General features: G+C 36.9%; 1 protein-coding gene across 3 annotated transcripts in view; it reads left to right on the top strand.

The window, feature by feature from the left end:
- The window catches only part of DNM3 (dynamin 3), a 600,651-nt gene that overhangs the window by 558,124 nt on the left and 26,497 nt on the right, over window positions 1–16,030 (top strand). For all 3 annotated transcript variants that reach the window (XM_053604810.1, XM_053604809.1, XM_053604811.1), the window contains one exon: window positions 8,409–8,573. In XM_053604810.1, the coding sequence (XP_053460785.1) occupies window positions 8,409–8,573 (165 nt within the window). The remainder of the gene's footprint in view (window positions 1–8,408; window positions 8,574–16,030) is intronic.

Raw genomic sequence — 16,030 nt, 5'->3', positions numbered from 1 at the left:
GAGTCACAGAATGTTAGGGCTGAAAGGGTTCAGATAGGTAGTAAAGGATTGGATTTATTTGTTACAATAAACTCATAATATTTTAATGTTAATAAGACTGTAGCCCAGTTTCTTTCTTTGATGTAAAAAACAGTCCAAGGAAAAAGAGTCTGACTGCAAGGGATCCTTTGAATTCTTTTTCTATAACCCAAGCTTATAATTATGAATTGTAAACTCACAGGTCACTTACATCATTTACATTATTTATCTCAAATAATAAAAATGGTTTCCTTCTCTTAAACACTTAATCTATGTCTGGCACTATAGTAAGTACCTTTTCTGAATTATCTCATTTGGTGATAGCTCATCAAATAAGGCCCACCCTATAAAATATATAAGGTACTAAAATAGCCCCTGCTTGTAGGTCCAGAAATTAAGACGTAGAGAAGCAAAGCATCTTCTTAATTTTAACTTCACTAAAATCAAAGAGCTAATTAATGACAGAGCCAAGATATAAATATAGGTCTTTTTATTCCATAGTTTATAATCTAAATCACTATACTAAATTTTCCTCAAATGAAAGTGGGTTGGTCATTAAGAGTATTCCTACTAAGTCAGGTGGGGTTTTTTTTTAAACTTGTATTGGCTGAATTCTGCAAATGTGTGTTTGATCCAGGGGTTTTCATTGTAGCTTCTTTGATTTGGTAATTCTCGTGAAGATTTTGTGGAATATGCTATTCATAGTAATAGGGAAAGTATAATTAAATTTGGTAAGAGTTCCATTGAGATGGTAAGAACCATCATCTGGAATTATTTCATTTATTTATTTTGATTCCTTTTTGATTTTAATCAAACATACCACCTTTCTAATGTGTGAAGTTATCTTTATATGCTACCTTAAGCCATATGAATTCAGTTATAAGCCCTCTAAAAATAGGTATCATGCCCTTTCTATTTTGTACATGTCCCCAGATATTTTATAAATTATTAAGGAATATCAATATTTGATTCATTTGGACACCAATGCAAAATGAAATTATGTGATGAGAATTTTTAAGAAAAGTCATTCTATCAAATTTTTCATTTGACTAAAACCTCTTTAATTCAAAAATAATTGTATCTAATTTGAAAGTGGTTTGTATAGACTGAATAGAAATACAGTTGGCCAAGGGAAAAATCATAGTCCTCACTAATATTTTTAGGAATTACACTTTTTAGCAACATTTGCATCTTCAGTCTAAAATTACCTTCTTACTCTGTAAAGAAATATCTTGGTGATAAAAATTACGAATTATAAACTTATTAATGTTTTTTAGTGGTTGAAACCTGGTTTCTGTTTCTAAATTACTTTAAAAATCATCTAGAGGAAGAATGTTTTTAAAAATTCACACTGGCTTTTTCTCTTCTACTTCAAGTCATAGTTACAAATCTTACTAGTACAGCCCTCAGGACAATCTCATATACTAAATATTTTAAAATAATACAGAATTGTCTCAAATAATAATTGTATCTTTTTATAAAATTTACCTTAGAATAGTTTTAATTTTATTATAAAGGCAACCATGAGTTGCTTAAAAAGCAGCAAGTTATATAAAAAGCAGCAACTCATGGCTGCCTTAATGTTGACTCTCTTAGTTTTTGCTACTTCATGAGAAACAGGCAAATCTTATGGACAAAGCAAGCGCCAGGATTAAGGTGAAGACAGTTTTGTTTTCTGTACTTACATCCTCCATATTGTCAAGTTGGCAACACACACACACACACACACACACACACTTTCTCTCTCTTTCCTCCTCACCCCCAAGGAAGAAAAGAGAGAAGAAACAAGAAGAAAGTAAACTTCAGATTCAATGATCGGTACATTAGAAGATAGATCTTTGTCCGATCCATCTTGTTCTCAATATCAGTAGTTTTAGTGCCCTCTGTATATTTTTTGTTTACCATCTTCACAATTTTTTTTTCTGTAAATTTAAAAGTTTAACTAAATCGAGACAACCTCCTTTAAATTTTAGTTTGTTTATTTCTTTTTTTTGTTTTTAGAGACAGAGTCTAACTTTATCACCTTTGGTAGAGTGCCATGACATCACAGTTCACAGCAACCACCAGCTCCTGGGTTTAAGCGATTCTCTTGCCTTAGCCTCCCCAGTAGCTGAGACTACAGGCGCCTGCCACAACGCCCAGTTATTTTGTTGTTGTTGTTGCAGTTTGGCCGGGGCTGGGTTTGAACCCACCACCATCGGTATAGGGGGCCGGCGCCCTGCTCACTGAGCCACAGATTTTAGTTTATTTCTTAATTGGGCATGAGTATTTACAGTGACAGAAGAAGTCCTAGTTTGGAAGTAGCTCTCCATTGGTAAAGCCATCGTTCCCTGCAATGTCTGAGAAAGGTGTACTTATGAATTCCATGTGAAGGGATGGCTGAAAAAGTTATCTTGAGGCCTTTGGGGGATTCTACAGTTGAATGCAGGTGACAACTTTATCAACTGCAGTGTTTAGTGGATCTCAGGGAAATTTAAAACCCTTGATTATAGCTTTATTTTTTAAAGCTTCATCATTTTACCCTTAAAAGAAATGATTCTACCCACAGTTTTACTGTTGTGTGTTTTTTTTCTAATGCATTGCATTCTTTTTTCTTTTGTTTTCTGCTAAGAAGTTCCTGCACTGAAATTGTATTTACACTGAACTTTGAAAGATTACCTGTCTCATAAATATAAAAGGAAATAAGACCAACTGCATACCTATGCTGTTATTTTGTTATACAGTTTACCTGTTATGACCTCCCCTGCTGTTTTTATAACACTTGAATTTGATTGCCCCTGCTTTCTCTAGAACTTTACTATAGCAACTATGCTTATTCGTGTAAAGATTTTTAAAGAACAAAGTAACTGACAGATTTTGCATTACAGTATTTATGATTTTCTTCCATCTTTTAATCTTTGTAATAAGACCCCGTTTTTTTTTTTTTATTGTATAGACGTTATACCCTTAGTAATACTCTGACTTGGAAATGAATGAGATTTAAGAATATCTACTATAAACGGCAGAATGGATGTAATAATTTAAAATTTCCATACAGTTGTACATTTTTAGGTAATGAAAGGAGAATTCATAAAACATGGATTACTCTTGGGTCATTTTTTACCCTAGTCTTCAGGTGTTTACTTCTTATAAATGAAACTACTGGGATTTCTCTTATGATTATAATATTTGATTACTTAAATATGTACACATTTCAATAAATTGATATTAACAGAATTAGCAGGAGCAAAGGAATCACTCTGAGTCAAAAAGAGCCATCAGCATGACCAACATCATGAAGAATTGTTTTATGTTTACTCTGATGGGACTGTATTTGGTCATCCTAGCAGCATTTGGGAAAACACTGAGATATTTTATCTCAGTATTTGTAGATCACTTTTGCTGGTGGAGTACACCGACACCACCCTAGCCAGATCCTTCTAGCCTCACCAGATTAGATGTGAACGTTTGGGTGTCGGGGGAAGATTCTCAGTGAAAACATTCTCAATAATGTGAGGCTGGAAAGTTCAAAGGTGCATTACCATGGTAATAGTGTTTTCATAATGAAGCACTGATTCATGAAGAAAAAGTTAATTGATCTTTTTCACGCTTTCTTTAAAGTAGTAGAGAATTGCATACTAATAATGGATGCTTAAAAGGGGACAAACATCAGTTATCTGGAAAAATCACTTGTGTATATCTAAGGATTATTGGCCAATATTCCCTCTTGGTGACAAGGATGAAAACCTCCCCCATTAGCTTTATGTTTATGTACTGCTAGGAGACTTTGTATTATTCTACTTTAAAAAAATTGAAGTCACCAACCTTATTGAGATAGTTTCAAAGGTCCTCAAATAAACCTATGACATAAACAAATGAGAGATTTAAGAAAAAGGAAAAATATACACACAAAACTTATGCAAAATATACACATTCCAGTCAAACCAGAGCTTACATAATGGATGCTTCAAGGTCTGGTGAGAATAATTTCTAGTTCAACACTTTCTTTCCCTCACGTGTTAAAGTAGTAAGACTCTAAGAGAAAGTATTGAATTAAAATTTGGTAAAACAGCCTGTTTCTTAAACACAGTGCACATAATCTCTTTTTTTTTCTTTTTTTTTTTTTTTTCTTTTGGCCAGGGCTAGGTTTGAACCTGCCACCTCCGGCATATGGGACCTGCGCCCTACTCCTTGAGCCACAGGCGCTGCCCCACATAATCTCTTAAGAAAGAAAGTTATAGTTATTTTTATAAATAACCTCACATTTACAATGCTAACTTTTTTATTGTTTAAATGGAATTAGATTTCTCCAAAGGTACTTAGAAAAAAAATTGCAATGGGAAGGCCTGTCTATTGTATTTTTCAGATGAAAGCAGGTTTCTACAATATCACTCCCATTTTGTAAACAGCATCACTGAACCTGCACATAAAAGGTTAAATGTTTGCAGACCCTTCTTTTTCGCCTCAAAGATCAGAGACAAATTACTATTTTTATTTTACATTCCCTTGATGAGGATAATGATAAACAGCTGTCACTTCAGTGCCTCGACTGCAAAGAATCTTATTGCAATCCTATAATTTAAACAAAGAAAAAATACATAGTCATACACAGTATACGTACAGAAAAGAGCACGAGAGAGAATTTGGTTACAACTGGGGTTAGAGAAAAGGGAGTGTTTGCTCTCTACAATTACTCAGTTAAAAGAAAAATTCCATCTGTGTACTTTTTTTCTCATTCATTTTAGACATCCTAGAAGGGACAATTACTGTTTCTATCTAAAATCAGAGAAGAAATCAAATTTGCATTCTGAATGCTGTGACTCCCCATCATGTCCACTGTACTATCAGAATAGTTAAGATTTGCATATAAGCATGTGCCTATCAGTATTTTCAAAACCTGAAGAGAATTTAGAATTGTTTTACCGGGTATTTTAGAATGCCTCTATTTTTTCCTTTTAATGTTTAGAATTAAATCAGTATTCTCCGTTCACTCTGATGCTTTGCTTTTTAACTGCATCTGTTTCAAAAGTGAAAGTCAATGTCTTTTGCATATTTTCATATGCAAAAACGTAAAATAAGGCTAAAAGTTAAGAATGCTGTAAAATGGGAAAATTCAGGGTTTCTATATGAAAATGTGAATGATGGCATAATTTCTTGGTGTTTCACATTCCTGAGGGTTCATTTAATATATACTATTTATTCAGCTTTTCTCTTTTAGCTAAATCATTTTTTTGTTTGTTTTTATTTTTGATTTTTTGCAGTTTTTGGCCAGGGCCGGGTTTGAACCCGCCACCTCCAGTATATGGGGCTGGCACCCTACTCCTTTGAGCCACAGGCACCACCCTAGCTAAATCGTTTTTTATAAATATCAGTACTTTAAAGATTTTTTTCCTAGATATTCCCTTGACACTTATCACTTATCTAGTGTTTTATCTAGAACACTAGATAGATTATGGATTTTTCATTGTTTCATAATACTTCCAGTTTTTTATACCTAAAGAAAAAAAGAAATTGGCTTCAAATCATATTCATCTGCCATTTATTGAACAAATTTCAGCTTTCAGAGCCTAAGTGGGTCTGCTGTAGGTTGGCAATAACAATGGGACCCGTGTCCTATGGTTTTAGTGCAGTTCTTCGATATAAAGTACTTAGCATATTACCTGGAACATAGTAAGCACTCAATAAATATACCTGGGAGAAGGGAGTACATTGATTCTGAAGTGCCATTACCTCCTACTGCTAAATCCAATAGCAAAATCCAAAAATATTTTAAAACAGAGACACACTGAATTGTGCTCTACTTATAATGGAGGATTACGTGTTCTATATAGATGTTTTCTTCACAAAGCTGCAGGTCATCTGTTGTCATTTATATACATTAATTCCACAATCATTTTATCATCCTCATTATTATCAAGTAGTAGTAGATCCTAACTCATCAGCTTGGGGTTTCTCTAGTCTCTAATTTCCCTAACAAGTCGGCATTGCTGGAGACTGTGATATGCACCGGGCGGCTTCCTTGAGTCTGGGAAACCCATTTGTGCTATTACCTCCGGCTCCTTCCCCTCCTCTCCTCGTGTGCACCGAGCACTGTGCTAGGAGCTGCGAAGGGAGAGATAAATGAGAGCCTGGAGTCTCATAGACAGGGAAGCACCAAACTAAGCTGCATATTAAATAAATAAAGGAGTGCAAGCACAGTGGAAGTGTGGAAGGAATGGCAGAGGGTCCAGCAGTCATCAGGAGCTTGCCTGGGAGCGGCGATGGAGGGGCAGGGCTGTGAAAGATGAAAGCTTTTCACAGGCGGACAAAGAGTGGTGAGACAAGGGGACAGCAGGCAAGGAGGAAAGTCTGCAGAAAACACACACGCATACACACCTTCATACACAAGCACACACAGTTTGGCATTTTTATGTTGAAACGTTTGTATTGAAAATGTTTTATGTTCAAATTTTTTAGCTTAAATTTTCATAATGTGTGTTGTGAGTCAAGCAGCTCTCTCATATTCCATGAATGTTTGGAAAGGAGGGAAAGAAATGAACATTTTCTGAGTACCCAGGAGGTCCTCTGAATATTCATTTCGTATACATCATCTCATTTAGCTGCCACAGGTTTTCCAGGTAAGCACATCCACGCTTTAAAGATGAAAAAGCTGAGTCTCAGTATCATCAGGAAACCAAAATGTGGTCACACAACCAGTATGATAGGACCTGATTTTCACCTAAAGTTTTCATGTTCAGATACAAATGTCTTTAAAACAACATAGCAATTACCACTGAGTCTTAGAATTTGGGGGCAGGGTAGAACGCATCTGCAGATTCAGAGTGGTTTTTATGCCCCAGAAAGAAGTCTGGGAATGTGATTGGTTCTTTCACAGCCGTGGCTGACCTTAGTGCTATCATTTTACCACTTTGTGACCTTAGTCTTTTATCTATTTATCCCAGGTGTGATTGGGCCAACATCCAATCTTATACTAAAAATAAAGAATGCATAATACTTGGGGGGGTTTTATTTTTTCAGTGACCAAAAGCCATTTTAAAAGAAAGAGTATAGGGGAACCACTGTCCGTTTTGAAACTTCTGATCATCTAGCTTGCAGTTGTAGCAGTAAGATGCCTCAGGGACATTCTCATGCTGTTCCCCTGAAGCACAGAGTCACACTCTCAGACTTGGCAAGTGAGCGGAGCATCTATTATTTTAAAGTGGTTCTTTTAACATTAGGTTTTTCTGATTGAGAGGAGGCTATGTAAATTATGAGAACTGATTTCTATCTTTGTTACTGTTGATTTTGTGGCCTATCCATATGCCTTTCACACATGCACACTGGTTCAAAGCAAAGGCTTGTCATTTATAGATCCAGTTAGCTACGCGGCATAGGGCTTTGCCAAGAACTGATTGGACGATTGAAAACCTGGCAGATCAAAGTATGTACATTTCCAAGGAAAAGTACTTTACATCCACTTTGGAAGCAATAAATTATTTCTGCTTTTTACATTCGTAATTAAATCTTTCCAAATGCTAGAAAGTAGCCAGACCACTAACAATATCTGTATCATATTCTAGGGTTTAGTTGGTTCAACCTGACTTGAAATGGGGACCATTTGTTCTAAATTGATTTCAATGCCAAGCCAATAGGTCAGCCCTTAATGATGAAGATGCCATTCCAACCCCGCCTCTGGTGGATAAGCCAAAATTAATTAACTCAAGTCCCATAGTATAGAAAACAGATGCTTCGCTTGTGTTGTACAAATAAATTCTTTGTGTATAGATACGTTCTGTTTTATTCAAAGAATAACAAGTTGGAAGTTAAAATTGTAAGTTTTTCACAATGGAGCCAGCCTTTAGTAGTGATGACAGAAGCATGAATTTACATAGGAAATTCCAGCAAGTGCATGGAAGAATAAATTATCTTCTATATCTCTTATTTGACTTCAGGCCAGCCCGAGAAATTTAGCTTTGAATCTGGGTTGATCCAAATGTTGATCCATTCCAGAGCAACCTAGATGTGCCAGAACAACACCAAGGTTATTTCTAATCTATAGAATCCCTGGAGATTTATATCTGCATCATATGCTTGGACTCAGTTCTTTGGCCAGCTTGCAAATGGTTTAAGATTTAGAGGTATCTGGAGGTATGTTGTTAGGTACACTGTTTATTTGGTTATTCATCTCAACATTTATTCAGAATTAGAATACTTGCTTCACCTAGAATGTGGCAGGCTAAAAGTAGAAAAATAACTGCAGAGTTCTGATCTCTTTTTAGAATCAGTGGGTGGGAGATAAGATAAAGATGTTACAATCCAGTGGTACAAACTCCAAACATGCTAAGCAGAGGTTGATCATCTGATAATGTCTGGTATTTTATTTTCTTCTGAGCAAATAGGAGATAATCCCTGTTTTGTTTCTTTTCTGTTAGACTGAAAACGATGAGAATGGCCAAGCGGAAAACTTCTCCATGGATCCACAGTTGGAGAGACAAGTAGAGACCATCCGCAACCTGGTAGACTCCTACATGTCCATTATCAACAAATGTATCCGCGATCTAATTCCAAAAACGATAATGCACCTTATGATCAATAATGTAAGTTATTATAAATGGTCTTCCTTTGATTTCTAACCCATCCTCATATGGAAATTGCACAGATTGCCTGCTGAGTTTTTGTCAGATTTTCTGAGTAGTTGATAGATCTGTTACCAGGTTCATCACTTTCCATTACAAGTGGTAAGTGACTGACAAGTGAAAGAGAATTTAGGAAAGGAAACTTAAAACCTCGAGCCATAGTAACCAGGTATTTCCATTCAGCTCTCTTCTAGAAGGGTGTGAATTTGCTCACAATAAAGTAGAGCAAAAATGCCATAGTCTTGGTCATGGTGTAAACTAATTCCAAAGCCAGCAATAAAACTAGATGCCCTGGCTCCTAGGCCTTGAGATTAAAGGCAAAGGATATATTTGTTCTTACACACAGGGCACACACGTACACACACATTATATATTAATATGATTATTTTCAGCTTCTAAAAACTACGGGATGCTATTTTAACCTGGGAAAGGGCTTCTTGCTTTATCCCTTTGGATACAAAGTCAGACCTTTACTTTTAAGGGCAATGTAATCTCATAACTCAAAAGTATTCTGCTAGACTAGCCATTGATGGATCTGTATTGCCTAGAATCTCTCCCTTTTTAGGGTAATTTATAATAGTCAGGATATCATACTTTAATTAGGTGGTCTGGTTTAGTTCTTTTGGTAGTTAACTTTTAAAAGTACAAATAATACCGCAAGTTATTTGAGAAATTGTCTTTTAGATAAGATAGGTTATAATGAGGTGTTTTATAGCCGGCTTTTCTGAATCCCGACAAGTGAGACACCAGCAGTTTTAGTCCTAGTTATCTTCTAAGCATACTTATTTTTATTTAAACCAAGGATACATCACGCACATTGCTTGTAAGAAATAAAAATTGGATGGCAGAGTAGTACAAAGAGCCCCCTAGTAGAATTTAGGAGAAACCTGGGTTCTAAAACCTCTTTCTTCTATGGACTCTGCTGACCTAAGCCAAGTCACTTAACTTCTCTGTGTCTGTTCCCTCCCTATGTAGAATCACAGGACATTTATCTGACTTAGCAATTTGTCCCAGAAAACAGTGGATATGCAAATACTATGAAAAATGTAATTGTAGGAAATTAACATGGCTGCCTATTTAACAACTATAAATAACCCTTATCCATATTTCAAGATTTATTTTGAAATTTTGCTTCTAAATATTATAGTCCATTCATTGTCCATGATCTCTGCACCTGCATTCTTGACTATAAGGAAGAATGACGCACTCATGTGAACAACCTTATTTTTAACTTACTCTCTTTTCATACATGTTTTTTGTATTCAAACAAGGTTAGCAGAATGCTTTGAAGTATCAGCCAGCAGGTAAATAAATTGGGAATGTGGAAACTGAATTTTATTCTTAAGCTTGACCAACAGCCTGCCATGTGACCTGAAGCAAATCATTTTGCCCCTCCAAGTTGTAGTCAGTCCCTTCTGAAACTACAGTTAGAACATCAAGATACCTCACAGAGCTGTCAGAGATGGTAATACATGTGGCCGTAAGCCATTGAGAAAAATAGGAAGTACTAAACAAATAGTCTGTGTCTTTTAAAAATTACCCTCTCAACTTCCCTTAAATGAATTTGGGTTGTTTTGTGTGGTATATCCAGGCATTTGCTTATTTAAACATTTTCCTGATTAAGGATCATTTATCTTTTCACTGTTTTACCAAGAGTCATTAGTGCTGCCATCAGTTCAAACGCTGCTTTGCTCTGCACTGTATTAAATCATCAGCACAGGAAATAGCACTTCCTGTCTGTAGCTGTGCGTAGCTTGACACAAATTAGTTAAAAGAAAAAAAAAAAAAGACTATGGCAAAGCTATCCCACTTTCACCTTCTTAAGAAACACACATACACTCACTCACATGAAATGTAGATATTTCCCTCACTTCTCACTGGTGTGTTGAATGGCTTTTGTGAAATGGCTAAACCCCCACCAAAGGCTATTATCCTTGGAGCTGAAGATCTGCTAGTTATCTTGAGAGAGGCCTCACGTAAGAGTCATGAGAAAGGGGGACTTCAATCATGACCTGATCTCCGAGGTCAAACCTTGAAGCGGAAACTAACAAGGTTGTGAAGAAGGCAGACGTCTCACGTAATGCTGAATTCTTACAGAATTATGGTTATCTTTGTTAAAAATGTGACTTTTTGTCTCTACCCGGAACTAGTTTTACATATCTAGAATGACTATTTTTCTTGAGTATTTTTATGTGCTGCTTTTTACTGTGCAAGTATATATGAAAGATATAGTTTTACATATATAACATTTATTTTAAAGCTTATGTATAATTGTATATATATGGCAAATCTATCTCTCTGTATATATACCTGTTATATATAATAGGTATCTCTTTTGAAAATTTATTCATATTCTTGTGTCCTCTCATTATATAGAGTACCCAGGCCCTTTTTTTAATTACACAAGTGCCCTGTTGAGTACAAGTAAACTGTTGATTTTTTAATTTGATCTAAAGTGAAGAGCTATTCAGGAGAGAGGACGGATATTAAAATCACAACTAGAGAACGAAGCCTTTGACTCCTCATTCTAAATTCCATCCTCTTTACCCTGTTGCTTCAATACATGGATCTGAGTGGAAAAGCTAATTGTTTCTTCAGGACCAGTACTGCCTCAGACAGGGTCCTCTGTTTCTCCCCGGTATGTGGGTAGCAATGCTGTGGCCTTTTCTCTTTGAAACAGGGAATGGCTATTCAGCCCTCTGAAAAAGAATATGTTTCAGACAACATTCATAAAGTTCAGAATTTGGTGGGCAGTTTCCTTTGAAAGTTTACATTAAGTGTTCTGCCACTCAAGTCTCCATATGGAATTGTTTAAGAAGTTTAAAGCCTCGCAATAAATGCCTTGCCTCAGACATACTGTAAGCCTTTGTCTATTGAAATGCAGCAGCTGTTTCATTACTTAAACATACCAGGTAACAGCAGCACAAAGAAATAGCAAGTTTATGACAAACGGTTGTTCTGGACAGGCTACAGCCAAAGCAGGAGAGTTTTGTTCAGGGCTTTAAAGCTAACATGCACGTAACAGCCCGGGGTAAGCCCTTTCTGATGGTCTCTTCTCCATAACTCACCCCACCAGAAGTTCTCCAGGAGAGAATCGAGGAAGGGGACCCAGTTTTATTCTAAAAATGTGCGTGGCAAAATGGCACGTAATCCTGTGTGAACATGATGGACGGTGGACAACAACCCATCGGATACCCATTCATTTTCCCCAGCTTATTAAATGAAGCAATTGAGGCTCCGACAGTTTGACTTGTTCACTGATCACACAGCTGGGGATGGCAGAGTCAAGGCTGATACCCAGGGCTTCTCACTCATAGCCTGGCATTCTGTCCATTTCGACATCAGATAACGCATGTGACAGGAATAAGGAGACTCTTAAGTCAGCCCTCTCAAGCTGGAGGACTCCTACCCTCACAGGGTACACATAGGTTATTTTCCTAGAGGGCAAATTGTACTTGAAGATTTCATTAGGATTTGTTTGAATATGAGAAACATTGTTTGAAATTTTACAAACCCTTGGGCGGCGCCTGTGGCTCAGTCGGTAAGGCGCCGGCCCCATATACCGAGGGTGGCAGGTTCAAACCCAGCCCCGGCCAAACTGCAACCAAAAAATAGCCGGGCGTTGTGGCGGGCGCCTGTAGTCCCAGCTACTCGGGAGGCTGAGGCAAGAGAATCACTTAAGCCCAGGAGTTGGAGGTTGCTGTGAGCTGTGTGAGGCCACAGCACTCTACCGAGGGCCATAAAGTGAGACTCTGTCTCTACAAAAAAAAAAAAAAAAGAAATTTTACAAACCCAGATGATACGAAATAGAATATAAACATTTTATGAATTTTTTAAAATATCAAATGTGAAACCTAAAGGCATTTCACACTTGGAGCGTGCACTGCTTGTGTCCCTGGACCCCTGGAGGTCCATATTCACTCTCCTCAACCATTGGCACTTTAGTGGAAAATTAATAACATGTGCCCTGGTTTCAAAACTCACTATAATTTTAATGTGTGTGAAGTAAAGTGTTATTTTAAATGTTCGTTATTCGAGGGGAAAGTACATCTTAAATACCAGAGCTTTATTCTGGAATGTAGAGCATTGTTTGTTTCCACTGGTGGAGAACTCAGCATTGCAGCTCAAGAAAAAAAGATTACAACCAGGATCCCCAAAGCTCCACTGTCCTGTCCCTGCCTCCCAGCCTCCCACCATCACTCCCCACTCAGGGTGACACACTCGTGATTTACATTTTATGTGCTGTTGAACTTTGAAATCATAACCGTGTGTGCTTTTGTGGCTCTACCTTTATGCTCGATGTTATGTTTGTGAGTCAAGGGATGGTGCTTTTTAAAGAAAGAAAACTTCTTTGGTCTTTAGCAGAACTAAGTCCCTGGGAAAAAAAAAGGAGGCTTAAGTAGGTATGGGAGAATGGTGAGATCAAAGTTCTCACCAAGCCTTTTCCCCAAAACTAAGCAAAATTAGACTCCTCCATTAAATTTTGATGTACGTCCGTGTATTATGTGAATGAGAGATAGCACCGTGTTCCGTAACACGGCCCTCCCCATACCAGACACAAAGCGATGTTAAGGAAATGGTTTCCTTGGTAACCAAACTGTACGAAAACCCCAGAAATGCCTCTTCTACTGGTGAAGGCTTTAAAATGGTCTGAGTCTTAACAAAGAAGGCTCAAGATCCAAATGTATCACAGGTTGCTAGAGAAGGGTGAAAGTAAGAAAGAGGGGAAAACATGTGGAACGTTTTTAATGACCTCACATTCCTTTACGCAGAGCAGAGCAGCACAGCACGGTAATGCCTATTTATCTAGCCTGGAGAGTTTGAGCTGGAATGAGGTTTTATATGTGAGAATTTTTGCAAACTATACAAAGATCTATAGGTTATAAGGTGTTATAATTAAAAACATAAATATTTTTGAAATCTCACATTCAAGTATAATTACTTTGCTATGTCCTGTGAAGTATTTTCTAAATGCTGTCATCTAAAAGGGACCCACATGGCCTCTAACTGTTGTGCAGAATCCTTGATTTTAATATTTGTACCTCTGACATACAGACTGCTCAGAAAGTCCCTGAAGCCTCTGGAAAGTCCCCCTACCTTTGTTCCAGACTGAAGTGGCATCACCAGTCTAGGTTAGCAAGAGGAGAAGAGAAGGAGTTTCTCTAAAATTTTGCTTAAATGCAAAATAAAACGTTAACCTATTCTCTGTATTTATATCACTTGATAGCCACACTAAGAAATAGCTTTTATTGTTCCCCTGCTCCCAATCTACCCTATATACAGGAAAAATCAGAGCTTTTGTTTATTGAGCACCAACTGTATGCTAGGCTAATATTATGCTAGGCAACTTATATTTATTCTTTCACTTAATCTTCACAACAACTTTTGAGGTAGTCATTACTGTTATCCCTGTTTCACAGATGAGTTTGAGTTACTGGCCCAAGAACAATAAAGGTTAGAGCTAGGGTCAAATCCAGAGCTATATGATTCCAAAGCCTATGTTCTGAACCTACTGTGCCATACTACCATTTTCTCCCATGCTAATAATGCTCATGTTATTTTAAAACATTGCCAAAGCTTTCACGTAGTCGGCAAGTTTTAGCATGTACTTGGATGGGAAAGATTCAAGACAGAACTTTTGATCAAAATGCAGAAACAGGCCCTTATTTTAAATCATCGTTTGTTTGACTGTTGATTCTTAATTCAGATCTGCTTTAAATCTACTCTTGGAAGAATCTTCTTTTAAATTGTGTTTAATAGATTCTAAGTGAGACTCCAGTAAGATGTAAAGCTTCAAAGGAGCTTAACCCAATTGACGGTCAATGCCAGGAAAATTGTCTGGTTTTGAGTTTTGAATTGCACCCTCTATCCAAGTGCGTACCCAACAATGGAAAATTTGTGCAAATATCCATGACTCCTTGGGTACCTGCAGGTGTGTTCAGAAGTGAATAAATCTTTAAGGAGGGGAAGGAAATATTCCTAAAGCCAAATTTACTGCCTTTCCTCTAAATCTGACTTCCCCTCTTGATATTTCTGCATTCTTCTACTGCCCCCAAATATCAATGCTTGAAGTAGCTTTGGTTGTTCCTTTCTTTCTTGCCCTTCACATCCAAATGGCACCAAGACCAGTTGATTTTTCCCTTGTGATGACATTTGTATGCACATCTTTTCTATCCCATTGCAACATTGCTAAATTAAACCTTTATCATCTTGTAAATTATCTACACTAACCTAACGATTTCTTTCTCTCCACTATCACCCTTGAAAATTATTTTTCTGTCATGACCATTCCTAAAACCTCTCATTTATTGTTTCATGTTCTTGCTTTAAATTTTTCCATGGCTCCGCACTGCTGAGTGGATAAAGTTTAAGCACTTTTTCTTTGGCATTCAAGGCCTTCACGTCTGCCCCAGGTTTCCTGGCCAAATTTACCTTCCACACCGTCATACATAGACCTTTTACTCCACCAGACGGTTCTCTGAATAAATCTTGTATATTACATTACTTCCACATTTAATCTGTCTTGGTTTACACAAGATGTACAGGAAACACTTTCATCACAAATGAAGTTGTGGTTTAGCTGAATTTTTTATTAGTGGAATTATTTACATGTTTTAATACCTTTAAAAGATTATGAAGCTATATGTTTTAGACTTTTGCTATTTCTGAGTAAGAAATTTAACACGACACAGTAATTTGGGGCATCTGACAGGTGTTCTATGACTTTCCAACAATTGGTTTGTCTGAATTTTCAACAATTAAACATACTTGCCTTTGGCCTTTCTTAGAGGTGTTCAGTAACTCTAGATAAGAGGTAGCTTTCTCATATAACAGAGAAACTGAAAAATTCAAATTAGCTTATTTTTCTAGGCTTAAGTTAATTGATATACTTGCTGCACCATTCTAAAACAATAACGTTCAAACATAAATTGTCTTTTCCAAGCACTCAACCACAGCGGGATAACTGGGTAGCAGAATGAGCACTAGACTTCAAGTCAAAGATTATGAACTCAATTTAATGCTATGTGACCTTGTCAAGTTACTTAAACCTTCTGAGCTTGTTTATACATATGTAAAATTGGAATAATAACATGTTTCACCATTATGACTGTGTTGAGCATTAAGTCACATCTTGAAAAGGCACTTGGGACGTACTGCATTGCGTTGATTTTCACACTCACCTTTTTTTTATGTTTAATATTTCTGAAATGAAGATGCATCTTATACTCAATAACATTGTGACATTCTGTCATAGTTAAATTGGTGGGGGTGGTTTGTTTTCCTATTTTAATGTGGCAAATAATGGCATTTCTTAAAATGACTGGCGTCTCGGATTTGATGATATGGTGGTTGGCGCTCTCTCCCTTATGTTTCTCCCCATATTCATCCCCTCCATTCTCCATCCTGTTACAAAATGC

Source organism: Nycticebus coucang, chromosome 10 (genome assembly GCF_027406575.1).
Source record: "Nycticebus coucang isolate mNycCou1 chromosome 10, mNycCou1.pri, whole genome shotgun sequence".
Lineage (NCBI taxonomy): Eukaryota > Metazoa > Chordata > Mammalia > Primates > Lorisidae > Nycticebus > Nycticebus coucang.
This window is presented reverse-complemented; position numbering and strand designations above follow the sequence as displayed.